The following is a 27,124-nucleotide window of genomic DNA, read 5'->3' on the forward strand; positions in this document are numbered from 1 at the left end:
TGGGTTACAGCCACCCTGCACAGCACTACACTGACAAGTGATTTAACATTACAAGCACAGAGCGATCTTGTGTTGTGGACACATACTATGGCTGCACTGCTTCTGTGCGACATATGACATTTTTTGATACCAACCCTTACCTTTGCAAAAAAAAAAAAAACAGTTGCCATGACTTATGCCCCAACCTTCGTATACACTTTGCAATCTAACAATGTAATGAAATCGCACCAACTTTAAAAATGTCATAAAATATGTAGACCCTATAAATATCAACAGTGAAAAATTTAAATACCGGTATATAATTTTACTGGATGAATGTATAAGATGAAATGGTTCAAAATATATAGTAAAGAAGAATTTAATTCAATCATGGATATAATTATTTTATCGTCTTCAAAGAGAACTTGCAAGGGAGCTGTTAATACTGCATGTCCCAAAAAAAAAAAAAAAAAAAAAACCGCACATTGTTAGATCGTGACAGCAGATGGGGGGGGGGGGAGAGAAGGGAAGCTTCTCACACTACTAGCTGCAAGATTGGGAAATTAAAGAAAAAGTTGAGTAGATAGTGCTCACTCAGCTGGCACAGCACGTTGTGTGCCCAATCCTGCTATGTCACGTGACATTGTAGATATTCACAAAAGATGGCAACTTAACTATTCTCTCCAAGTACGTGTCGTCGTTTCTTGAAGCAGCATTCATATCATTACAGTTAGTATGGGCATCTATTTTTTATACATTCATCTATCTACTATGGAGATCTGTATGTGCAGTTTGAGGGGAGGTTTTAACATCATCTCATTAACAGACTACTTGTTAGTCCAAGAAGATGCTAAAATAAGAGCCTGTAAAATGAAATTCTTAAGGAAAATAACATACCACGTTAAACAGATAAATTTCACTGCTTATGTAGAAAGTAATGACATTAATAAAAAGATTAACCTGTTTCGGATTGGTAATCTTAGTAGCAAAATTCTCATTTGTAAACTAATGGCAAACACTCACTGAAAAGAAATCCAACAGGTCACTAGAGCCTAGTACATTTAAAACGAGGAATAAAATTAATGGTCACATCACTGGAACATGCTTGGCACTGAGACTGCAGATATAACAGCCAAAGAAGTAGTTTCAGAAATACTATCTGCTATAAAGAAATCAGAAATACCTCTACCACCGATGAAATAGGAAAATTAAATTCATTAGACTACAACCATAAAAATTCAGCTTCTGGAAGAACTTCGTAAAATATAAAATATGTGGACAATACTTATCGTTGTGCAAGTGATAAAGTTGAGAACCTACTTTTGTGGAAATAGGCTAAGACTGGTTTTCGTTTTTAACAATTAAGGCACAGAATGGTAAAATTACGAAAGTATATAACATAATTAACTGCTACAAACTATTTTTGTTATACATTTGCATTATTTGGTCATAATTTGACATGATTATTAACAACCAAAACCAATGTTATTTCATTTTCACAAAAAACTGATAAGAAACTTTATTATTAGAGATGGTCTGTAAGTCAGAAATGCATAATTCAAACATCTGGAGTAAGGAGACACATAGTAATAGAATCTTGTCTGCACTGATCTTATGTAACTTGCGAAGTTCACCAAAATGAAAAAAAATCTTAACTAGCCAATATCTCTGAGTGGGAGGGGGGGGAGGACGAAATGCTGTGATAGTGCTACCTTCGACCGGAAATGGAAAACACGTAAGGCAACAAAGAAAGATAAGAGAATCACGTGTATTAGTAGCATTAACAGAATTTACGATACAGGTACAGATTATATATTTTATCTCTGCCTATGTGCAACGTCACATTTGCAGTGGGGAGGCAAGGAGATGGCAGAAAGCTTGTAATGCTTTTTAATACACTGACGTCTACGACTTGAAATTTAACGGTCACTGACTGGCAAAGATAAAATGTAAGATATATATACAGTATAGGATTACGAGGAGAGATGCAAACGTCAGCAACCCAGTGTATGTAGGCAGAGTGCAAATAGTTCAACATGTAAACAGCTGTTACCTGAGATCGATGTCCAAGCTACGAGTACGTTGCATAGTAAATCTACAGATGGTAGAGAAAATCGGATCTATCAAGAATCTTCAAGGAGGGAGTCAAGTGTGTCAACAGAGGGAAGCTGCCAGAACCCGGGAACTTCGACAGCAAATGGTTTACTAGAACAGGTATCGTTTAGGAAAAATGACTATAGGGGAATTAAACAAGGCAAAGAAAAAAACGGGAAAGATAGATGATCTTTTCATGAAGATTAAAAAGTAATTTCATTGCATGTATTAATTGTGATGAAGGGAATAACAATATTGGTGAAAGTGTGATAAATTGTAATTCTAAAAAGTGGACTTAAATAATTATATTGCTAGGGGATGGGGACAAATGAAATAATCGAAAGAGTGCTAGAATGGTGCGAACACTAGAGAAGGACGTGATCTGGTCGAGAGAATCCAAAGTGCGGAAATGTGGCGAAATTGTTATTAGAAATATGTGAATGAACTGTAATAAAGATTAGGGTGGTAGTATTATACAATCGACTTGCAAAACGAATAACAGCTAAGACTAATATGTATCAATAGGATGCCCCAGATACTGATTGAAAAAATGAGAAAATTCGTTCGTTAATACGCGGTTACAAATGAAGGGACAAAGCTGTAATTGTAATACCAATAGTAACGAAGTTCTAGTTCTAATAGTTAAGCTACAGTTAATTAGAGTACCGGTACCTATAGGATTAGTACGTAGTACGTCACTATCATTTATATGCTTTGACAACGGTATGTAAATGTAAGTATAGTTATGGTGAGTACCTGTATACAGCAATGTGAAGGTGCGCCATTACTTGTATGATTTTTTTGATGACATTAAAATATATATCAATATATATCATATATCATACACAGTATAGAAAATAAGTTTAAAATAAATATTGAGTGATAATGAAAAGGAAATATTTGTAATATTTACCATAAAAATTATGAATACTGCGTGATTCAACAGACAATTTTTTAATGATAATTTAAATTATTACCTGGTGCGTTGAAGTAACTTTCTGGGAAATCTTATTAGGCAGCATGTAAAAAAATTACAAAATATATAAATACTAATGTGGCACAGAAATCAATAGACCAAGTACTATTGTACGCACTAGACTAGATGGCAGTTCAGAAGGCGGTCGGCTGCTATATGCGCCGTAGCCTTTCTGGTATGTGATGTCACAAGCTTGTACAGTAGAACCAATCGGAATCAGTCTGTAACAAGTACTTCCCAAGTTCGTTTGTTCACGTGTGAGTGTTTCAATACATTGAGTAAGTAAAACTAACATTTACTGTGTGTGTGAAAGATAAGTAAATGGAAGAAGAGACTGTAAAAAGACAAGTATTGCATAGGCAGGCGCGAAAAATAGTGTATAAGGTGTATAATTATTTTAAAAAGTTGACGAGCAGAACACTGCCAGCCATCTTGATGCTGGCTGCAACGTTGCCAACGTACAAGAAACAACTGCAGAAGCGTGTGGTGTGGGATTGAGAACCGTGGAAAGAATACTGTTAGTGAAGGAAAGAGTTTTTTTGGTGTCATGTACAGTAATCAATGGCTAAGGTCATTATTGTCTTTCGATAATTTAAATTCCCTCCTGAGCTATTTGTATTGCACGTGCTCGTGAAGTACGATGGGCAATGTTGTACGCTGCCTTGCTCTCTATATCTGTCTCTCTCAACACAAACGCTAGCAGACTACCACCTTCCGAATTGCCGTTGACTCTAGTAAGAGCGGTGTACTGCCATCTATTTTATTCAATTAGCACAGCTTCTGGTTGAACCATTCTGCCAAATTACTTGAGGGTGGGCTTTCCATGCTGACATCTAGCCAGTGAAATAAATTTTTGTGGGTAAAAGTTTTCTCAATGAAATAGGAATATAAGCTTCCCAAATGAAAGAGTGCATGATAATGTGCTAAATTCAATACAACATTTAAACACAAACAGTGACTTTTAAGAGCCAGCAATAGAACAAGTTTAATAACGTGACTGTTGTAGGTCATAACAAGAAGTATTGCAATTGGGAAACTTGTTCTTTCTTCTTGCAGCTATGACACTCTCTACTAGCTCAAAGAGAAAGGCACTAAAGAAAAAAATATGCTTACCACCACCGACTGTGAGAACAACTCTCTGTGTAGCAATAGAGTGGCCATCTGATCCTGTACAGATGTACGTTCCAGAGTCTGACACGCGCACGTCCGTAACAACCAGGAGACCTCGTCGATCATCAATAGCTCTGCCCCTGGGCAACTCTCCACCTTCCTTGCTCCATTGCAGTGTGACTGGGATCTATAGCGCACATAATAGTTCCAAGATATTTTATTAGAAAGTTCGAAAGTTACGATTATTAGGAACATGGACATCATACAAATTAGGCAATCAGAGGCATGCGTCGCCATCATAACTGTTCGTGGAAACATAAAAAAAAATAACAAAACTGTTTCATAAATTCACATAAGAAGGCTCTAGCAGAGGAAGAGAGAAGAAATGTAGAAGTGGATGGTATAACAGCACTTCAGAATTTTGCTTTAGTCATTAATTGGCTGGATGTCACAGAGCAATTCACAAACATATACTGGTACCTGTTTATTTCTCAAGGGAAAAAATGGAACTCTCTGCATCATAATCCACAGTTAATTCCCGATTTACCACGAAAATCGTCTGTAGCTGCATTTAGATTGGCAACAGGCCATGATTGTTTGGCCAAACACCCGCATAGAATTGGAATATATCAGTCCCCTAACTGCCCATCGTGCAACTCAAACCAAGAAATGGATTCGGAACACCTGAAAATCTGTGCTTCAGTGGCTGACCATGAAAATATCTTTGAAAAATATTGGAGTGCAAGAGGTCAAATGACTTTACTGTCAAACGCCTGGCATTAGAAAACAACAACAACATACCTGTTTATTTTTAAGATAAGACATGACAGTTAAGTGACAGAGCTTGAAACTACAGCACTATGTAGCCAATATGGACTACCACGCTGTCAGCTGATGGGATTGACGTTAAAACATTAATTGACAATTTATGCCAAGGTAGAAAAACAATACAAAAATTGACACAGATTGAAAGACAAAACATATCAATGCTAACGTTGTGTGCAAATAAAATGTTGCCAAGAAAGCCACTGAGCACTCACCATGAGGGAACTGTAACTTTGCCAACTCAACTGTTGTTACCATAGCAACAAACCTACCACACTTCCGATCGCAGCACTAATGTCATGTCCTATCTTAAAAAAAAAAAAAAAAAAAAAAAACATGTAGGCCTATAAAGTGACATAGGACTTTCATCTTTATTTCCGTCCTAAAGGAGCATTCCTTCGAATTTTTTCGTCCGAAAAATAGAATCTTGACCATGTTTGACTCATGATACTTGGGTCCAAAGGTGAGCAAATAACCAATGACATCGAAGACAACTGTAACATGAAACAGTAGATCAACTAACCTCCAAGATGGAATGACCAGAGCATGTGTAGCGAACAGTGCTACCAACATCAACGATTTGGATAGTTGGTTCTGACACAGACATTGTGATAGTTGGCTGTGCGGGTGGAGGACGAGTTGTAGGATATGGTGTTGTTACTCCTCCACCTGAAATAAACACAAATTCATCAACACATGTACACTATTACACATTCACTCCCGTGTCTTAAAGAAGGACAAGTGAAATCTTCTACGTAATCACAGATAATAATACAAAAAATTAAGGTTTAACCACATATTCTAATCACAAATTTATGAGATTCTGAGGAAAGACAGTTACAAAAGTTAAAATTAATTATCACGGTTATTCTTTTTTTGCTCATAAAACAACTTTCAAAATAAGGAATTAATGTACCTGAAAAAGACATCCTATAACAAATACAGAGCAGTAATGGGAGGTATTTTTACATTTTGCAATCGTACGATTACTGGTATCTGTTTAAATTACGGTATCTGATTATTTTATAAAATCACAAAAAAAACTGAAAGTGAACACCAAAACAAAACACACTGTAGAAGTACAAATTCTGCATCAAACGTTGAAAATACGAAGCATGAATTACAAATTTTACAAGTTGAAATTTCATGATTATGTTATTCTGGATTATAGTATTTCTTTGTTTATATACAAATACAAATGACATAATAATGATACGGTTAAACTTGTTAAATTAATAACTTTTACATCTTCACTGTGTTAAATAATGTTGTAAACGAAGTCTTTGATTTAACAAGTTAAACCATATCATTAGTGATATAAAGTATGTAATCAAGAATGAACAAACTGCATTTTGATTTAAATATATGGAGTTTGGCAGGGTGCGACTTGAATATTTTCTCCATGGGGCACATTAAAATTTTTCCTGAAGAACTATTAAGTTACTCAAAATAATCAACTACTTCACTGTGTTAACATTAAACTGTACCCATAGTTAAATGAAGTAAAATACCTTACTTACTTACAAATAGCTTTTAGAGAACCTGGAGGTTCACTGCCACCATCACACAAGTCCACCATCGGTCCCTATTCCGAGCAAGATTAATCCACTCCCTACCATCATATCCCACATCCCTCATATCCATTTTTATATTATCCTCTCATCTACGTCTCGGCCTCCCCAAAAATTTTATTCCTCTGGCCTACTGACTGACTGACTGACTGACTAACTAACTATCGGTATACATTCCTGGATTCACCCATATATACTACACGCCCTGCCCATCTTAAATGTCTGGATTTAATGTTCCTAATTATGTCAGGTGAAGAATACAATGAGTGCAGTTCTGCGTTGTGTAACTTTCTCCATTCTCCTATAACTTCATCCCTCTTAGCCACAAATATTTTCCTAAACACCTCATTCTCGAACACCCTTAACCTCTGTTCCTCACTCAAAGTGAGAGTCCAAATTTCAAACCATACAGAACAATCGGAAGAGTAAATGTTTTATAAATTCTAACTTTCAGCTTTTTTGAGAGTAAATTGGATGAAATAAGCTTCTTAACTGAATAACAACAGGTATTTCTCATATTTATTCTGCGTTTAATTTCCTCCCGAGTGTCATTTATATTTGTTACTGTTGCTCCAAGATATTTGAATTTTTCCACCTCTTCAAAGGATAAGTTCCAATTTTTATATTTCAATTTCGCACTATGTTCTGGTCACGAGACATAATCATATGCTTTGTCTTTTCAGGATTTACTTTCAAACCTATCTCTTTACTTGCTTTAAGTAAAATTCCCATGTTTTCTCTAATAGTTTAAGGATTTTCTCCTAACATATTCACGTCATCTGCATAGACAAGCAGCTGATGTAACCTGTTCAATTCCAAACACTCTCTGTTATCCCGGATTTTCCTAATGGCATATTCTAGAGCAAAGTTAGAAAGGAAAGGTGATAAGTGCATCTCCTTGCTTCAGCCCACAGTGAACTGGAAAAGCATCAGATAGAAAAAATTGGCCCATACGGACTCTGCTGTATGTTTCACGGAGATACATTTTAATTAATCGAACTAGTTGAAGTAAAACAATCACAGTTTAATATTAACACAATGAAGTAGTTGTTTATTTTATATAATTCAATACCGGTAATTCTTCAGTGATAGATAAGTGTTAAAAGAATATAATCAAGAATGAAGATTCAAATTTTAATAAATATCGATAAAAAATAATATCCATAATAATTAGCAATGTGGGCCAACTCGTATTGTTGTCGTGCTCAACTATTATTAATAGAAGAAAAGAGAATCGTTACGTGTTGCATAAGAAAAAAATACAATATAACATATAAAATACGGAAACCAGCTACAGTGATCCATGGTAATATGTACATTTAGCACAAATATGGATACCAATCAAGGCAATGACATGGATGCGTGTGTGACATAGCTGAGAATCAATATATTTGTTTTTGTCAAATGCGCATCATCATGCAAAAAGGTATAAGTGACTACCGTGGATCACTATAGCTAAGCGACAGAAACTACACATGATACATCTGAAGGGGATAAATGCTGTTCCTGTCAGGGACAAATTAATCTTTTCAGCAGAGAACACCAAATTCTCCAGAGGGGACAATCCCTGACATCTCCCCCTCTGGGTCAACTCGCACCCTGAGTTTGTGCAGTGCAAAACTAGACACAAATTGCATATTTAGCAAATAAATAACATTAATCTCATATTAGTGTACAGTTCATAAATAAGAGAGCATTTGAAATTTTTTCTGTAATTTACGCTGTTAAAACTCCAATGCAAAAGAAGTTATTTGTTTGTAAAATAGGCTACATAAATATATTAAGTCTGTAAACTGTTACTTCTGTAGTTATGAGACCAAATATCTATAAGGAAACAACACTGGTGAAATGCATTACCTTCAAGGGACGAAAAGAAGTTCATATATAATGTAGGCAATATAGGCTACAGGATGAACTGTAAGTAACGTCATTAATTTCAGGTGGTTTTTTTTCGAGATGTTGAAAACAAAACTCGTTTTTACTTCCTTTCCCGAGATAAAAGTTGTTTTATAAGAAACATTTCATAGCATGTTTTGGGAAAGCTATTGACTGAATTTACAATATGCTCAGTCATTTTAAGAGAGCAGTGTATTATGATAATAAACGATTGAAAGAATTTTAATTTTGTCCTTTTAAGTGTGCAGAAATTTGATCCCAACAAACGTAACTTTTCGTTCTGCAAAGGAATTTTAAAATGTTACATTTGTTCGAATCAAATTTCTGCAGATTTAAAGGGCAAAATTCGTTCAATAATTTATCACAATACACTGCTCTCCTTAAACTGACTGACCATATTGAGAATTCAATCAATGGCTTTTCTAAAACACTCTATGAAATGTTTCATATAAAACAATTTTTATCTCGAAAAAGAAGCAAAAACGAGCAAATTTTTTGTCTGAAGTATCCCCTGAAATTAATGACATTACTTACGATTCACTCTATATACTTTAAAAAGTCAAATACCCTCTCAAGAGAACGATTATTATAGCATGATATGTTCAGCAAGTTCAATTACATAAACAAATTATTGAACATATATATGATTATGAATGGCAACTTATAGTACACTTGGCTGAAAAGAAGCAGAAGATACAGCAGAACAATGTAAGATACTTTTAACCCCGAAAAACAAATGGGACAACACTGGACGATCACCAAACAACACAAGAGCAGAACTGACAAATAGAGAAGATAAAAACAACCATCAACAAGAGTGGAATGGTAAATAGAAACCTGAAATTCGTCTAATAATACTGAAACATCGTTTTAATGAATACCTAAATAACTACGTTTCCCTTAATGTTTTTCCTGCTTTGATAATTATTTTATCTTTATACATCACATATTGTTCCGGAAAGCATGTTACATCGTAAGCATTATAACTGTAAACACTTCCATATTCTACCAAAGTTTTCTTTTAGGTTTGCAGTATAGAAATTAAATCCAAATGTTGTTATAATAAGTCAAGTGTAAATCATAGACGGTTAAACGAATTCATTAAACAGAAAGAATTCGATAGCATGCATTTACTATGAAATAAATTTGCATGACATTCATTAGTAATCTTGTAGTCTTGCCGGGAATAAAAACAGCTCTGATATGATGTTTTGGTTAGGAACTGAATTCATGACATCCCACTTGGTCTTACAAATGAAATAACATGTAACATTTTCTTTTAAAGGACAGTTGGTATTTTAACATTTGTTAGCAAAATAAGAAGGTAAAACAGAGAATTTGACACTAAACTGCAATATGTTTAGCTACATCAACCACTTTACTTAAAAGCTTGTTTTGCCGACTGTCAATTATCAAGGTGCCAAATGTAATTGTAATAAATTGGTTTTTCTGAGTCAGTAATTTCTTCCTCGTTTATTTTCCAAGTTCAACCTCGATTGACGTTGCAAATCTGTAGTACCAGCGCCATATCTTTCATTAACCAAAATCTAAATTTTCACCAATAACGAAAACATTCAAAACGTTGTTTTAGTAAACAATTTCATTACAGAATTGATCGCTTCTATATAAAGATTTTATATTTTTACAAATCTTTTAATTTCACACTACACTAACTATAAATTGTTTATGTCTTAGAAGACAATATTCATATTATGTAATAAGCTGTACACAAATTTCCAGCTTCAAATTTTGCTATCAAGTGTTAAAAAGGAAATGGTGTGACCATTCTTTACGACAAAATCAACTCCACTTACATCTTTAACAGACGCCAATATAAAACAGCAGAAAAACGGGAGAGAAATTACCAAAAGAAGAAAACGTCACACGAGGTATTGAAAGGTGAGATGGATCACCGGCACTTATTTTATATCACAGTCGAATCTTATTCTAATACATCTCAAGTTGTTCATTAATATAGTAATTCTGCAATAAGCTGCTTTCATAAACTTTATTATCTTCCATGATCATTTCATAATCTGATTATTAAAAAAAAGTTTGCTATTTACAACAATTTTCCACGAAGCTCTTCCAGAATATTTACATGTCATATCAGCATTCTGAAAATTTGCAAAACATACAATTGAAAATACAGAGCTTTAAATATGATCCAGGGATGCTGTGGAGAGGGTAGCAATCTTTAGAAAAAACGTGGATAGCAATATACAGTCTAGAAGTTTAGAATTGGATGATCATATACAGCTTATGGATTACGATCATAAATACGGAATTAAAAATCTAATATCACTAAAGGCAATGTCAAAGACATAATTAATCGAATATATTTAATCTATTGTTATATAGATAATTTATAAACATTACTGTATAATTTATTACTGTTTTTATTCATAACACTGTCCTGGACTTTAACTGGCCAAAAGCTGTTCACCAGCTCATAAATATCAATAAAATAAAAAATAAATTATTATTATTATTATTATTATTATTGTTGTTGTTGCTGTATTTAACTTTGCTCTAGAATATGCCATTAGGAAAGTTCAGGAAAATCGAGGTGGTTTGGAAATGAACGGATTACATCAGTGCTTGTTCATGTAGATGACGTGAATATGTTAGGAGAAATTCTGCAAACGATTAGAGAAAACAAGGGAACTTCCGAAAAGACAAACTATATGATTATGTCTCGTAACAGAACATAGTTCAAAATGGAAATATAAAAATTGGAAATTTATCCTTTGAAAACGTGGAAAAATTTAAGTACCTTGAAGCAACAGTAACAAATACAGTAACAAATTCAAATGACACTTGAGATGAAATTAAACCTGTTATTATTCAGGTGAGAAGCTTCTGTCATCCAGCCTGCTTTCAAAAAAGCTGAAAGTTAGAATTTATAAAACAGTTATATTATCGGTTGTTTTGTATGGTTGTGAAATTTGAACTACCACTTTGGGAGAGGAACAGAGGAGGGCAAGGGTGTTCGAGAATAAGATGCTTAGGAAAATATTTATGGCTAAGAGGGACGAAGTTACAGGAGAATGGAGAAAGTTACACAACGCAGAACTGCATGCATTGTATTATTCACCTAACACAATTAGGAACATTAAATCCAGACGTTTGAGATGGGCAGGGCATGTAGCATGTATGGGCGAATAGAAGTGTATATACTGTAGAATGTTAGTTGGAAGACCTGAGGGAAAAAGACCTTTGGGGAGGCTGAGATGTAGATGGGAGGATAATATTAAAATGGATTTGAGGGAGGTAGGGTACGATGGTAGGGACTGGATTAATCTTGCTCAGGATAGGGACCGATGGTGAGCTTATGTGAGGGCGGCAATGAATCTCTGGGTTTCTTGAAAGTCATTTGTAAGTAAGTAAGTATTATTATTAATATTAATATTAATATTATTATTATTATTATTATTATTATTATTATTATTATTATTATTATTATTATCTGCTTACATTAAATACCACAGTATAATGTATTATCTTGCCAGTGGTGGAGGAAACCAAAATTCCCTTTATTTATTTATTATTTATTTATTTAACCTGGTAGAGATAAGGCCATCAGGCCTTCTCTTCCCCTCTACCAGGGGATTACAACTACAATATTAAGAATACAATTACAATTATAATTACAATTAATATTAAATTTACAAATACAATAAAAATCAAAGTACTAAAAGATTAACTGATTAATAAAAGCTAGACAGTTTATTGTAAAAGTTAAGAAGAGAGAAACATTTTTTTTTATTAATTAAGTAAAAATTAAACCTACTCTACGCGGTAAGAAAATGCTTAATAAGCTTGCTTTTGAACGCTACTAAATTCCGACAGTCTCTGATGTCACTGGATGATATGACTGGCTGATATCACTGTGTTTTTGAAGTTTCGACTTTACATTCCTACATATATCTAACGTTTTTAACAGATGGAAGAAGAGTAAAAACGGACACAATATGAGCAAAGTAACAACAGAAGCTGCAGAAATTAGAAAGTGGACAACGGGACAACCCAAAGCATAAAGATGAGATTTAATTCCCATCCAAAAAGCGGAGGCTTAGGATTTTTTAAAATTTGGCAAACCTGGACGATTTATCATGGCAGTCAGGGAACCCCTGATAACTCCATTCTTGTTGCGTACATTGCACCTGAGCTCCCTGTGATCGGCACTTATCCACAGGTGATAAATACTTTTAACTCCCCAGTCATATCTGTCCATAGCGTCTTGCACACTGTGATGGCCGTTTCTTTTGCGCTGGTTTACAATTTCGGGGACTTCCTCGAATTCAACAGTCATCTCCTCACTTCCGTGATAGCTACACACGAAGTCTACCTTCTTCCCAACTGGTTCGAAGACTTCATATGGTAGTAACTCCATCATTATGCCACCTTCATATAGTCATTACAATAACATCAGATATGGAAACATAAGGTTATTTCAAGTGAGAGAAAAAAGTATCAATAAATTGTTTAAATAAAGTTCCAAAAGAAAATAACATAAAAATAAGAAATATGCAAATAAAATAGTAAAAACCTCCTTGCAAAACTTAATCATAAAAAATAATTAAAACAATGTTAAATTAAAGTAACTGAGATCAGTAAAATATGAGAGTGAAGAACCTGATAATACAATTATATTAATACTGGGTGTTCATTTCAAAGTGTGTCATGACATCACTGTTGATGAGTCAGCGAATTGAAGCGAGTTTCAGCTTTTATGTCAGAGAAGTTGCCTATTAATCAAGGCGTTCAATCTGAACTTGAGAACGTGTGTGGTATATCTTGAACGTCGTAGCAACAGATGGCGGTCTGTACGGTCTGTGTGTTACCATAACCTCTTTCGAACTGTTTTGCGAGGCCAAGTCGTACGCAGGGTATTTGTTATCATCAGTTGCGTACGGCAACATTCCACAACACAAATCAAATGCTCCGTGTCCATGTTGACTGTCGAAATTAATGTCAACAAATATGTAAGTAATCGTCTTAACCCTCTCCCCATATCTCGACAGTAAGAAAAAAACTCACCTCAGTACATGTTTCAAAACAGTTCACACTCCTGCCACTACTGGCATCACCGTACGTACCGGTAAGTACTCTTCAGAATGAACGCCGTACTTGCTAGGCAACATCTCTGGCAGATAGGTAATACACCTCTGCGGAAGTGTAGGAAGATTGAATTCTCTAGGCTCATCGACTAGCCACATGACGGCATACAGCGAGCCATGACACACTTTGAACTGAACACCCAGTATTAAACTCAAAATAGACACATTTTAATAGCCGAACAAACTAATGTGTCTGTTTTTCTTGCTACAGACCTGACAAGTTGCTTTTACAGTGTTGTTTTCCATGAATACTCTCGTCTTTCTTGCATAATTCCACATTTTCTCCGCAATTTACTAACATCTTTACCAATGATGCAATAGTAACAACTGACCAAGCATTTTCCATATGACGAACTGCACTAGATCTCTACTACGTTATGTGGTACAACTAACCATGAAAACCTCTAACATGGCACCAATGGCTGAGCATGAGCATTCGAATATGTCACCACACAATCATCCTCGGTGGTTTGTTCCCATGTTTGCAACAAGATCTGAAGTACAGCAGAACCCTGTTTATCCAAACTGAAGGGTATGGAGCCATTTCGGATAACATGTTTTTTTTTCAATAATTCATGTGTACTATCTTCAGTAGCAAACAGAAGACACTACAGTACTGGTATTATTAAGAGTAACATGGTAATTCAAAAGCATGAACTTTATTGTATTACATGTACTCTGCATATAAGTATTAAGGTTATTTCACACAGTAATCAGTGATTTTGCTTATTTTCTCTCGCAACGCTTACAAGCAGCTATATCATGCCAGTGTAGACTGTCACGGAGGCAAATGTGCAACAGGTTGGAAACTTGATCCAAGCAGACAAGATGAAAGGGACGAAATGCTAGCCAGGCCAGTCACAGGTGATGAGTCTTTGGTTCATCATTACCAGCCTGAAATAAATGCTCGGATCAAGTCGCCAATGGTACACTTGTACAGAGGTTGTTGCCACCTTGCAACTGCTGCTTCTTTGTTTCACTTGTGTACACATTGATAATACTGCCATCCAACAGTGATAGCTTCAAATGTCTCATTCAAAAAGGTAAATCGCTCCTTCAATTTGTAACTTGTTTATTAATTCTCCTTCGTTCTTAAATATCTTCTTCTTCTATCTTTCATATAGGCTACCAAGTCTGTTCATTTAGAGACAAGAAATCAGCCATATCTTATGGGGTTTTTCTGGGCTCCTCTTCCCTTTTGGATAGTTGTACCTTACAATCTTCACTATCCTATCTTCTGGCAATCTATCATCTTGTTCCTTCCATTCTGCTCTTCTCCTATTGATTCATTCCCTTTCAGCTTGAACCCCACACTGCTCTCGAATGTCGTCATTCTGAACAAAATCCAATCTAGTCTTTTTAACTGTTTTTCTTAGTATGTTCATTTCAGTGGTTTTCAATAATTAATTTTGTTTTTATAGAGCTAGCTGTTGCTTCCACTGTATAAATGAGTATTGGTCTTATTAAGAGATTTGTAAATTTTTACTTTTGTTTCCATGTTTAAATATTTATTTTGCCATATTGTGTCTTTTAGGTATCCTGAAATTCTTGCAGTTTTATGAACTTGTTTCTATACCTCATATTGAAGAGCACCATTACTAGTTATTTCTGCTCATAGATAATTGAATCTCACTGCTTGTTCTATGATCTTTTCTTGCAATTCCAGTTTACAGTGGACAGATTCTTTGCTGAAGGTCATAGTCTTAGTTTTACCAACTGATATTTTCATGTTATGTTTATGGCAATTCAACATGAATTGGTAGAGTAATTTTTGCAGGTTATCTTCGCTGTCAGCAATAAGAACTGCATCATCTGCATAAGAAATAATATTTATTTCTTTTCTGCCCATTTCATAACCTTCTTTGTCTTTAGACCTAATGTTTCTATTATTTCATTCATGACTATATTAAAAAGCAGTGGGCTCAGTGAATCATCTTGTGTCACCCCTCTTTCTACTGGAATTTGACTTAAATGACCTTCTAATTTCAATTTGGTAAAGTTATTTTCATAAATATCCTTAATTAGAATATTAGCCATTAGGTAGATTATATGAATCTAAAATGTTTAAAATAGTGTGTAATTCAAGTCTGAAAATCTGAAAAATTATAAGTCTCCAGTTATCAATCAAATTCCAGCAGAATTAATACAAAAGGGTGGAAGCGCATTATCTAACGAAATTTATAAACTTGTACTTGCTATTTAGGAAAAGGAAATTGTACCAGAACAATGGAAGGAGTCCATAATCGTACCTATCTTTAAGAAGGGGGACAAGACTAACTGTAGTAACTTCCGAGGAATATCACTTCTATTGACGTCGTACAAAATTTTGTCCAATACTCTTTTGAGAAGATTAACTCCATATGTAGATGAAATTATTAGGGATCATCTGTTGGTTTTAGGCGTAATAGATCAACTATTGATAAGATATTTTGTATTCGACAGATAATGGGGAAAAAAATGGAGTATAAGGTTACAGTGCATCAGTTATTCATAGATTTCAAAAAGGCATATGACTCAGTTAAGAGAGAAGTTTTATATGATATTCTTATTGAATTTGGTATTCCCAAGAAACTAGTTCGATTAATTAAAATGTGTCTCAGTGAAACGTACAGCAAAGTCCGTATAGGTCAATTTCTGTCAGATGTGTTTCCAATTCACTGTGGGCTAAAGCAAGGAGATGCACTATCACCTTTACTTTTTAACTTTGCTCTAGAGTACCGGTATGCCATTAGGAAGGCCCAGGATAACAGAGAAGGTTTGGGAATTGAATGGGTTACATCACTGCTTGTCTATGCAGATGACGTGAATATGTTAGGAGAAAATCCACAAAGTATTTGACGTGAATATGTTAGGAGAAAATCCACAAAGTATTAGAGGAAAACACGGAAATTTTACTTGAAGCAAGTAAAGAGATGGATTTGGAAGTAAATCTCGGAAAGACAAAAGTATATGATTGTGTCGTGACCAGAATATTGTACGAAAAAGAAAAATTGGAAATTTATCCTTTACAAAGGTTAAAAAATTCAAATATCTTGAAGCAACAGTAACAAATATAAATGACACTCGGGAGGAAATTAAACGCAGAATAAATATGGGAAATACTTGGTATTATTCGGTTGAGAAGCTTTTGTCGTCCAGTCTGCTCTAAAAAAGAGCTGAAAGTTAGAATTTATAAAACAGTTATATTACCGGTTGTTGTATATGGATGTGAAACTTGGACTCTCACTTTGAGAGAGGAACAGAGGAGGTTAAGGGTGTTTAGGAAAATATTTGTGGCTAAGAAGAATGAAGTTACAGGAGAATGGAGAAAGCTACACAACGCAGAACTACATGCCTCGTATTCTTCATCTGACATAATTAGGAATATTAAATCCAGATGATTGAGATGGGCAGGGCATGTAGCACGTATGGGCGAATCCATATAAAGTGTTAGTTGGGAGGTCAGAGGAAAAAAGACCTTTGGAGAGGCCGAGACACATATGGGAGGATAATATAAAAATGGATTTGTGGGAGGTGGGATATGATTGTAGAGAATGAATTAATCTTGCTCCAGATAGGAACCGATGGTGGGATTATGTGAAGGCGGCAATGAACTGTGGGTTCCTTAAAAGCCGTAAGGAAAATGCATGGATTAATTTTTATTAATAAAATATGTGAAGTTTACTCACACAAAAAAAAATGTATGATAGGTTAGCTAAAAATATAAGAATGGAAGTTGTGTTTATTTTTATAATTGAATTATCAGGTTTTTCGAATTAATTTTTTTGTAATGAACGGAAAAATGAGGTTAAATAAAATGTGACAGAATAGTTCTAGACATTAAATGTACATACCAATGCTGTCGCAGAATCGTCCGGTGTAACCTTGCTGACACTTGCAAATGATACGACCATCACTTGACAGTGAGCAACTCTCCTCGTTTCCATTGCATGGACATTTCGTGCAAGCTCCTAGCACACTGGATGAGCGGTCGTTGAAATCTCGGTAGTATCCAGGAGAGCACAACTGGAAGAAAGAATTATAAAACATTTTATTACGGCGAAGAGAGATGAATACATATTTCTGAAATTACATCAAGTTCGAAGGTGATGATGACATAGTTATCATGACTATAATGGAGCCATCATTGAAGATTACGATCTCTTGGAGGAATAATGATCAACAACCTTCGAAATTTAAGCTAATGACCAAATTTCTATCCCCAAAACAGAAGAAGAACTACAAAGCATCACCCACCGGTACAGTACAACCGAACACAAATATCAAGGTCATTTCATCTGGGTATATTTAGAAATAAAATCACAGTTATAAGTTTCTCTGCAAAAGAGCATGTCAGAAGTAAAAACTTATTTCAGCAATTCAATTCTTTGAACAAATTAATTCTTTCAATATTTAGATCGTGAAATGTCGTGCATTGAAGAAAAGGATATATAAATAAAATAATAAAAATTTACGTCATTGTAATGGACTCAGACCATCTAATGGATTGTCCTAATCTGTCCTCAACTACACTGGTAGAGAAGTATTGGGAAGCAAGAGAGAAGATGATGGCCCTCCAAATATAAAATTTGTTACTCTTCCTTTCATATTCTATATCTATTTATGTACTCTTCTGTTTGTTTGTTTGTTTATTTGTATATTTGTTTACTTGTTTCTATGAATATTGCATGTTGCCATTATCACGGCTAAAGATAACCTCTATAGCCCTGCATTAAATAAATAAAAATAAAAATTTACGGCTCCAAAGGGCAGAGAATAGCTAGGATAGGAGTAAGGTTAAGTTCTTACTATTCAAAAAATACCCCTTACAGCTAAGGCCCACTTTCTGCCAAACCCTATCAAATGCCTTCTCATGGCAGAGCCGTTTAGATTTAAGGTGAAAATGATGGTAAGTTTCTGATGTCAGGAAACCGAATGCTCCATGCAGATGAGATCCCTTGTCATGACTAACAATCCATCCAGTAGCAGATTTGCGCTAAGTTGGCAATCCAACCTGTAAAAATAATTTTCTCAGAAACTTCAAAAAAGAGAGAACATGAATGATACTGTGACAGCCAGGAAACGATCTCACGACCGGCAGAAGGAGGGCAAGGTCAGTCGTGGCTCGGCGCGGCAAATGAAGTTGCACGCGCATCTGCTTCCTGGGGCATGTGCTGTGGCATAGAGAGGAGAGGAGAGACGGCGACCGCGGTAGAGAGGGAAGAAATCCAGAGAATTCGAGAGGTGCCATCTTCTGGACATCTGTAGAAATTTCCAGCATCGTACTTTCCCGAAACCATGGTTTAGTTATAAATACGACATGCGAGTGAAATTGAGTTAGTTAGTTAGTTAGTTGTTGCAGTCGTTGCTAGTTTTGGACAGCAAGGCAGTCTTGTGTAGCAGTGAAGCCAGCTTCGAGACCGGAGTTCGACTTGAGTTGTGTCTGTAACTGTGGGAGCCGGAAGTCCTGAGTTTGAGTGCAGTGGACCACAGTTGGAGGACCTGAGTTCGAAGTTCAGTGGACTGTCTCTGAAGGTCTGGGGTTCGAGATACTGTGAACTCGAGTGACTGAGCTAGAAGAACTAGCCAAGGCAAACGAACTGTGAACTGAGAACTGACAGTTCTGTTTTGTAAATAGTGCTTTGTGAACATTAGTTACGATTAACAGTTCATTGTTGTTCTCAATAATCCAAGTAAATTGTCATTGTCGTCTGTGGAGTGCAATAACGAATACTGTGTTACTGTGTGGAGTGGAAATCCCATTGTTGACGGGAGTATTTAAACTAAATTATAGAAAGTGACCATTGTTGAAACGATAAAATTACATTATTGTTTTGAATTAAAAAGTTACAATACTTTTTATGATAACAGAAACGATAGATTGCCTAAACAGTTAATGAAGTGTGAACCCAGAGAATATAGAGAACATGACGCAAGAATCTTCCTCTATTGGAGATGATACAAACCAATAGGCCTAATCCTTATCAGATAAGAAAAAGATCAAAAGTTACGAAGATTATAAGAACCATTAATTCAATTTTATAAACAACCTCTAGTACAAATCACACTTGGTTCAAAATTTATAAAACTGTGGCAAGATCATTGCTTTTACAATACTAAAGTGACAATATACACTTTAAAACTGAACCACAGTGAAAAATTTGTTGTGAGCTGGAATTAATTTCAGAATGTAGCTTCATATGAAGAGAAGATACAATCCATGTACTTCATTAATTACTCCTCTTAACAAGGACATTATGACGAAGTGAAGAGAAACGACTAGAACCATTTGAAATGTGGATATGGAGAAGAATGAAGTGTGTGAAGTGGACAGACAGAATAAGAAATGAAGCTGTGCTAGAAGGAGTGGGTGAAGAAAGAATAATGCTGAAATTGATCAGGAAGAGAAAAAGGAATTGGCTGGGTCACTGGCTAAGAAGAAACTGCTTTCTGAAGGATGCACTGAAAGAAATGGTGAACGGGAGAAGTGTTCAGGACAAAAGAAGATATCAGATGACAAATATATGGATCATACGCAGAGACTAAAAAAGAAGATAGAAAATAGGAAAGACTGGAGAATGCCATTGGGCAGAGAACTATGAATGAATGAAATGAACATAGACTCATACCCTCCATTTGCAAATTGAAACTAAAGACATTCAAACAAACATAACTGCAGTTTCATTCCCGAAACTCGGTAATGTATTCTATGTGCTGGTGTAATCCTGATACAGCACAGAATTTTTTAATCACAATTAATGCAAGTACACTTTTTCTTTACCTCGCACGATGATCCTCTGTAACCAGGTGGACAGCGGCAGTTCTCCACCTCAGTAACGAAGCCCTGTCCTGTGTATTGCGGGACTGCCGTGTCCAGAGACACATCACTGATATACGTACTCCTCGTCTGAGAGCTGTGAGACGCCCTCACTAAGATGGCTTCCACGTTGGATAACACAGTCAGGAGATCTGCCCTGGATGCCACTCGTTGGCCTGCCACCTGGTCCAATCGACGCCACGTGGTCTCAACCAGTGGCACTGTGTATGTCTGTAATAGCATCAACAGCACTGTGCTTAATTGAATATATTCTATAAGAGATAAGAAATTAACAAAATTCGGTTTAATACAAAGCTACTTCATCATCATCTTTTACATAACAGACCCGAAGGCTTGTTCCAGCTCAAAGAGAATCTCTCCATCTGATTCTACGACGAACAACATCTCTACGACCTTCCGGTTTATAATGTAGAATCCTTTTTACTTATTCTATTAGGATCCATTCGCAGTATGTGATCATTCCAGTTATTTTTATTTAAACTAGTTTTCAATTTAAATACGAGGCTCGTCCAGAAAGTAAGTTTCCCTGGGACCATGCAGAGAAAACACAATTTCATGGAAAAATTTATTGGAACAGGCACAACAATTGTTGAGCTATTTTTCAACATATTTCACACCAAAAATGAGAAATTTCCCACAGCGTGAGACCAACTTCTGTATCCCTGTGTCATAGAAGTCTGCTGCATGGGATCAGAACCAGTTTGTGACAGCTGTCTGCACCTGTGTCAATGTGAAAATGCAGACAGGAATTTCTTGAAGTGCAAGAAAAGATGGTAACCACAGGGAGCGAGATCGGGACTGTAGGGTGGATGTTGAAGCACCTCCCAGCGTAACTCCTGCAGAAGATTTGTTATGCACAGGGCCGTATGTGGCCCAGCAATTACCATCCTTTCTTACACCTCAAGAAATATCTGTCTAGTCAGCATTTTCACAGTGACAGAGAGGTGCAGACAGCTATCACACACTGGTTTCGATCCCAGGCGGCAGACATCTACAATAGAGGGATAGAAAAGTTGATCCCATGGTATGACAAATTTCTCAATTTCGGTGGGAATATGTTGAAAAATAGCTGGACAATTGCTATATCTATTCCAATAAATCTTTCTAATAAATTGTGTTTTCTTTCTCTAAACGACGCCAAGGAAACTTACTTTCTGGACGCGCCTCGTATATTTATTTTATTTCTGATTTCATTATTGTTCACTCGAGCAAGCAAAGTAAGACCAGCAATTCTTCTTTAAAACTTCATTTCATTTATTTAAATTTTCTTTCTGTCACATCTATTTAGTGCCCAATTCTCTGAACCATTACATTAGCATTAGGACAGCCATTACTTCAAAAAATTGCAGTTGTGTGTCGATTCGGGTTTTGTTTCTCAGAGTTCTATGTATTGTACCACACATAATATGTTGAAATTTATACAGTTTATTTGGAAGAGCATTCTTCCTGTCATATGATACATAACTTCCAAGATAATTAAGATGAGAAACTTGTTCTATTGGTTCATTATTTATAATTATTTTTGATCTGACTGGTTGCTTACCTTCAAAAGCCATTACTTTAGTTTTATTGCTTGATATGAACAAATTATAAGTAGTTGCAATTTTATAGGTGTAAATGTTTAGAACTCATTTGAAGTTGATTCTCTGTTTGAGCAAATAAAACCTGATCATCAACAAAGCTATTTCACTATGACTTAAGAATTTTTACCACAGTTCGATCAGGGCTGATTTCGTCTGGGTTGGTCCAGTAAATGGAGATACCACTACCAAAGATGATGACATCGGTATCAGAAGAAGGTCCTGCTCCAGGCCATGTTCTGTACAGCTGGGTGATTGTGAGGTTGCCACCGTAGGAAGTAATCTGCAAACAACACATTATAAAACTCAACCATCCTTCCCCAATAATGTTACTTGGACAGCATTTCATTAATTTGTCTAGCTGGAAGACTTTAAGCTCCATTCAAAATTACTGTAGACAAACATTTCATGAAATAAATTGATGGTCAAACACATTAGCGTCAGTTAAGAATTAATATTATTAAATATTCAAAATTTATAACAATAAAGAAGTATAGAAATGTTGCCAAAGTGTGAGAAAACATATAAGTGCGAAATGTGTAAAAGAAATTTTACTGTACTTAGCCTATATCATATAAAACATTTAGAACTTTCTCTGATGTTCTTTAGAAAAATAAAACAGGAAATGTACGCACCAGTTTTCTTTAAGGGGAGGTTGAAGACTAAACTGGCCAAAATTGATAGGTTACCATCTCATTTTTTTTAAACTTGGAAACTATTCAACAAATAATGACGAAATTTTTCAGAAATCTATATATCTGTCACATGGATTTCATTCTGATTGGATGAAATATTTAGCTACACTGATGAGTTCTTTCAAATTACGTTTTTATATCGGTTAACTCAAAACTCATAGGCAGAAGTGTGAATATTTTTCCACCTATGTTAGAAGCCATATGTTACAATCTGAGGAACAGAGGATTTCGTATCTTCATTACCATCATATAAAAAATTATTTATTATATCTAATGTTTCTAATAAAAATACGTTTTCATAATTCCCGATTTACCACGAAAATCGTCTGTAGCTGCATTTAGATTGGCAACAGGCCATGATTGTTTGGCCAAACACCTGCACAGAATTGGAATATATCAGTCCCCTAACTGCCCATTATGCAACTCAAACCAAGAAATGGATTCGGAACACCTCAAAATCTGTGCTTCAGTGGCTGACCATGATAATATCTTTGAAAAATATTGGAGTGCAAGAGGTCAAATGACTTTATTGTCAAACGCCTGGCATTAGAAAACAACAACAACATAATATTTAACATGCAGTATGAATTAGTCTTAAGACTGTTCGTTACATGATGTAATACAGTATAATAAACATCTGTCTTGTAGCTTTGGAGAAAAGAAACACTGAAGATTGCAAAACGTCGGTTTGAGGAAAGCAGCAATAACAATGCATTTTGTTATCGGTGCTATGTAGTCTAACATGTTTCAAAATATCACTGGCTCAGAATGACAAGGTTCTATCTGACATTTTTAGCAAAATTGAGATTTTTGTTGCATTGAATTTTGCTACTTTACAGCTATCTACCATATAAATTATATATTGATATCTCAATTATTTTGCGTCATAAAATTAGTTTGAAAAGGTTCTTATCTGCATTGATGATATTAACAACCAAACTTTTAAAATGCTCTCCTGTAAAATTTGCTAAACACTAGATAGAACCTTGTCATTCTGAACCCTCGCTATGTCATTTAAATGGCGTAAATGATAACTTTAATAAACTATATAATTATAATCTGATTCAGAAAAAATGGCAAATTTAATTGAGTCAAAGTGAAAAAATGTCCATATGACCATTTAAGTCTCCAACTTTTCCTTAATGATAAATGACATCACGATAAACCAATGCAACATCCCTAACACGTTGAATAACATTTTGTGTTGTCAACAGTTCTTAACGAAAAGAAAGATTATTTTTGTTACAAGTCACATACGAGTATACTGTGCATTCACGTGAGGAGTAGAGAATGTGAATGCTGTACTCTGTTGGAGGTATTCACCTTTTTAATAATTCGAATGGTTTTCTGATACGAGGTGCAAAACATAAGACTAGCCCATTTTAAAAGCTTGGCCACTAAAGAATCTGTGAACTCTCCGCGAACTTTGTATTGCTATCTTCTTTACTCACTCTATTTCCAGTAAATGCAGTCGGCAACGACCAGAACAGACTCTGACTACGTCCTGCTGGATATTCGTACCCCACTTCATTGCTTCTTTCATTAACTCTCAAATCCGCCCGGACAACTTCGTTTCGATTCCTGCAAATTAAACAACAATTTATTAACAAAATATCCAACCTGTTTTCATTTTAATTTACAACCATACAATATTTCTATGAGAAGACAGGGGAAGATATCAGAGACTGGTTCCAGATACTCAGGGGCAGGTTCTTATGGAGATTCATTTTATCATTTGTGTTTTTTTTTAATATTGGTGTCGGCGGAGATTGTTGGAGATTGATTTGTACTCTTGGCGGAGATTAATGAAAATTTTGGAAAATAGAATTATTTTAGAATTGCAGTATTAACTCAAATAATTAACATTAACATTAAAGGTTCGTTGGATTCTGGTAAAGGTGCGGTATGGCCAATAGACAATATTTGTTGGATTGAGACTGTATTTAACACACATTCATTAAAAAAAAAATGCAGCCCTCAAATTAACAATTTCAAATTATTAGTGAAATGTTGAATTCTCCGTATTCTGAGTTCACTAATGTAATCAGAACACGTGGAATACCATGTAATGTAACCTACTTGGATATAGGCTATAACAAATTCACGTGAAAAAAAAATCCGAAAAAAAAAAAAACTCTGCATATGAAATTCGCTATAAAACGATGCAATAGTAATAATTCGCGAATGTGTTCATATTTCGCTATTAGAACTCTATTTCACGATATGTAGTGATTGTTTTATCTGCATATTATTAAACAGAATCATTTAATTCGTAAAGATTAGTAAAAATCTATTGTACCGGTATGTCTATTAAGTGGTGATTTTCACGATATCCATAAATACCTGACCCTGCATATAACGCACATTAATCAATATTGCATTATATTACAGAGTGGAAGGTGTTCAATGACAGTAACTTCACAGGGTAAATCCTTAAGACCAAAGAAACAGAATTTTCCTTTGCCATTTTGCGTTATTTCTCTTTATTTAGCTGGAAATTGATTTTGTTTCAAGAAAAAACTGCAACAGCGCAGTAAAATTCGTTAGCAATTGCCAACGCACGGAAACAACCCTTCTCCGCAGCAGTGAGGGTGGTTATGTAGGCCTAGTCAATGCCAACATCAGATCTTTTCCACGAAACCCTATGTCCCACAGCAGTCGGACATTATGTTGAAGGTGTTGAAGCATACTTCTGGTAATAGCATTGCTATATATCCATTACTTAAAGTAATCTATTAATAACTGACGTATTAAAATATTCTTGAATCATAAACGTGACAGAAACATTACGCAAAATTCGATGGTGTTTGAGTAAAGGGAGATAAGTCATAAAAATAAGTTTTGAGATAAATGAAAATTAAACTTCGGACCCTTATTAAAAATAATTTTCTACACAAATTTAACTTGTGTAATCACCTATGGGAAAATATTCAATTGTACGAAAAAATGACAATCTCTTTTACCCAAATACCATCGAATTATTTGTTGGAACCGGGAACTCTGATGTAAAGATGTTTATAAAATGTGTTTAAAAGATAATATCAAGCATCAGTGTCAGAATTTACCATGTAAAATAATTATTTCAGGAAAATCTAAACACAAAAGAACGAAATGAACGAGGACTTTTCCATTCACAATATGCTCTGGATTCTTCCTAAAAAAGGAATACCATTCAACACCTCCTACTTGTAAAGTAAATCCATGGCACTACAGCCCTGAAGGGCCAAGTCCGACCAGCCGGTTGCTGGCCTTACGTTCACATGCTGAAGCAGAGGTGGACGATCATCCAACCAGAATGGAGGTATCGTGTGGTTAGCACGATGATCCTCCCAGCCGTTATAGCTGGTTTGCTGAACCAGATTTTCGCTACCTATCGTAGCTCCCCAAGTGCATCATGATGCTGGGTGGGCACCGGTCCCATACACTGGCCGAAATTTCATGAGAAAATTTCTTCCCCCGCGAGGACTCGAACCAGCGCGCATTCTGTAACGCGAGTCCTAGGCAGGATGCCTTAGACCACGACGCCACGGCACGGGACCCTCCTACTTGTAGCCTATAACATTACGGTGTGTTGCTAAAACGTATTTATAATTCTCGCAAAAGGTATAAACGACTAATAAGATGAAACTAGAAGAACTATTAGAGAATTCGTAGAAGTAGGCCTATATTTTGCACTTCCAGTGATTAAGAACTTTCACTAGCAAAGTGACATTTTCACACTGCATATCAAGCAGTCCATAAATGATATTTTAAACTTAAACTAGAAACACTTCACAATACTTACTGTTTTCTTATTCGGATAGTAACGAGATCTCGCACAAAATACAACCACCAAATTGAATCACTTAATGGAGTGTATTTTTGTCACAATCTATGGTCCAAAATTAAAAAAGGAAATCCTACACAGTAAAATGAAACACTTTAAATTCCTTCTCAGTCCATTACAAATCAATTTGTTCCTTACCTATCAGTAAGAGTGAAGCCGTGACTAGCATCCACCACCTGCATAGGGATCTGCGTACGATGTAGGTTCGCCTGCTGGCAAGCATCAGTGGTTCCCATACAGAAACATTCCAAGCAGCCTTCAATGTGTTTCTCAGATAAGGAGAATGTTCCTGGTCGACAACGATCACAGTTTCTTCCTTCAACGTTCGTCTGCAAAGAGAAACAAATCAATCTTCAATATGATGATACAGACAGAGTTCTATGTAATAATTGGTCAAATAACATATTTAACTATACAGTAATTTAGATTCATACAGGAAATCGTAGAAATTAGGGAAAATCTAGAAATACCAACTGGAAAACAAAATATAATACTTCAGTGTAATCCAATAAATAATTTAAGAGTGAATTGTCATCTCGATCTAGATGAAATCTTCCACAAAAGTGACACTCATCCAGAAGTAGCAAAATCCATAACTCTTCAGACTATTAACACAAGATAGCCACAGGACG

At 35.4% G+C, this 27,124-nt stretch overlaps 1 protein-coding gene across 32 annotated transcripts in view; it reads right to left on the reverse strand.

Annotated features, from left to right (window-relative positions):
- trol (terribly reduced optic lobes) overlaps positions 1 to 27,124 on the reverse strand; it is a 1,501,851-nt gene that overhangs the window by 87,809 nt on the left and 1,386,918 nt on the right. For 31 of the 32 annotated variants that reach the window (XM_069835989.1, XM_069835996.1, XM_069835998.1 and 28 more), the window contains 8 exons: positions 26,631 to 26,821; positions 24,118 to 24,247; positions 22,102 to 22,254; positions 20,335 to 20,601; positions 17,408 to 17,579; positions 12,553 to 12,858; positions 5,508 to 5,653; positions 4,163 to 4,346 (listed from right to left, as the gene is read on the reverse strand). In XM_069835989.1, coding sequence (XP_069692090.1) covers positions 4,163 to 4,346; positions 5,508 to 5,653; positions 12,553 to 12,858; positions 17,408 to 17,579; positions 20,335 to 20,601; positions 22,102 to 22,254; positions 24,118 to 24,247; positions 26,631 to 26,821 — 1,549 coding nt within the window. The remainder of the gene's footprint in view (positions 1 to 4,162; positions 4,347 to 5,507; positions 5,654 to 12,552; positions 12,859 to 17,407; positions 17,580 to 20,334; positions 20,602 to 22,101; positions 22,255 to 24,117; positions 24,248 to 26,630; positions 26,822 to 27,124) is intronic. The other variant, XM_069836005.1, reaches the window with a different exon arrangement.

This window comes from Periplaneta americana, chromosome 9, assembly GCF_040183065.1.
Source record: "Periplaneta americana isolate PAMFEO1 chromosome 9, P.americana_PAMFEO1_priV1, whole genome shotgun sequence".
Classification (NCBI taxonomy): Eukaryota; Metazoa; Arthropoda; class Insecta; order Blattodea; family Blattidae; genus Periplaneta; species Periplaneta americana.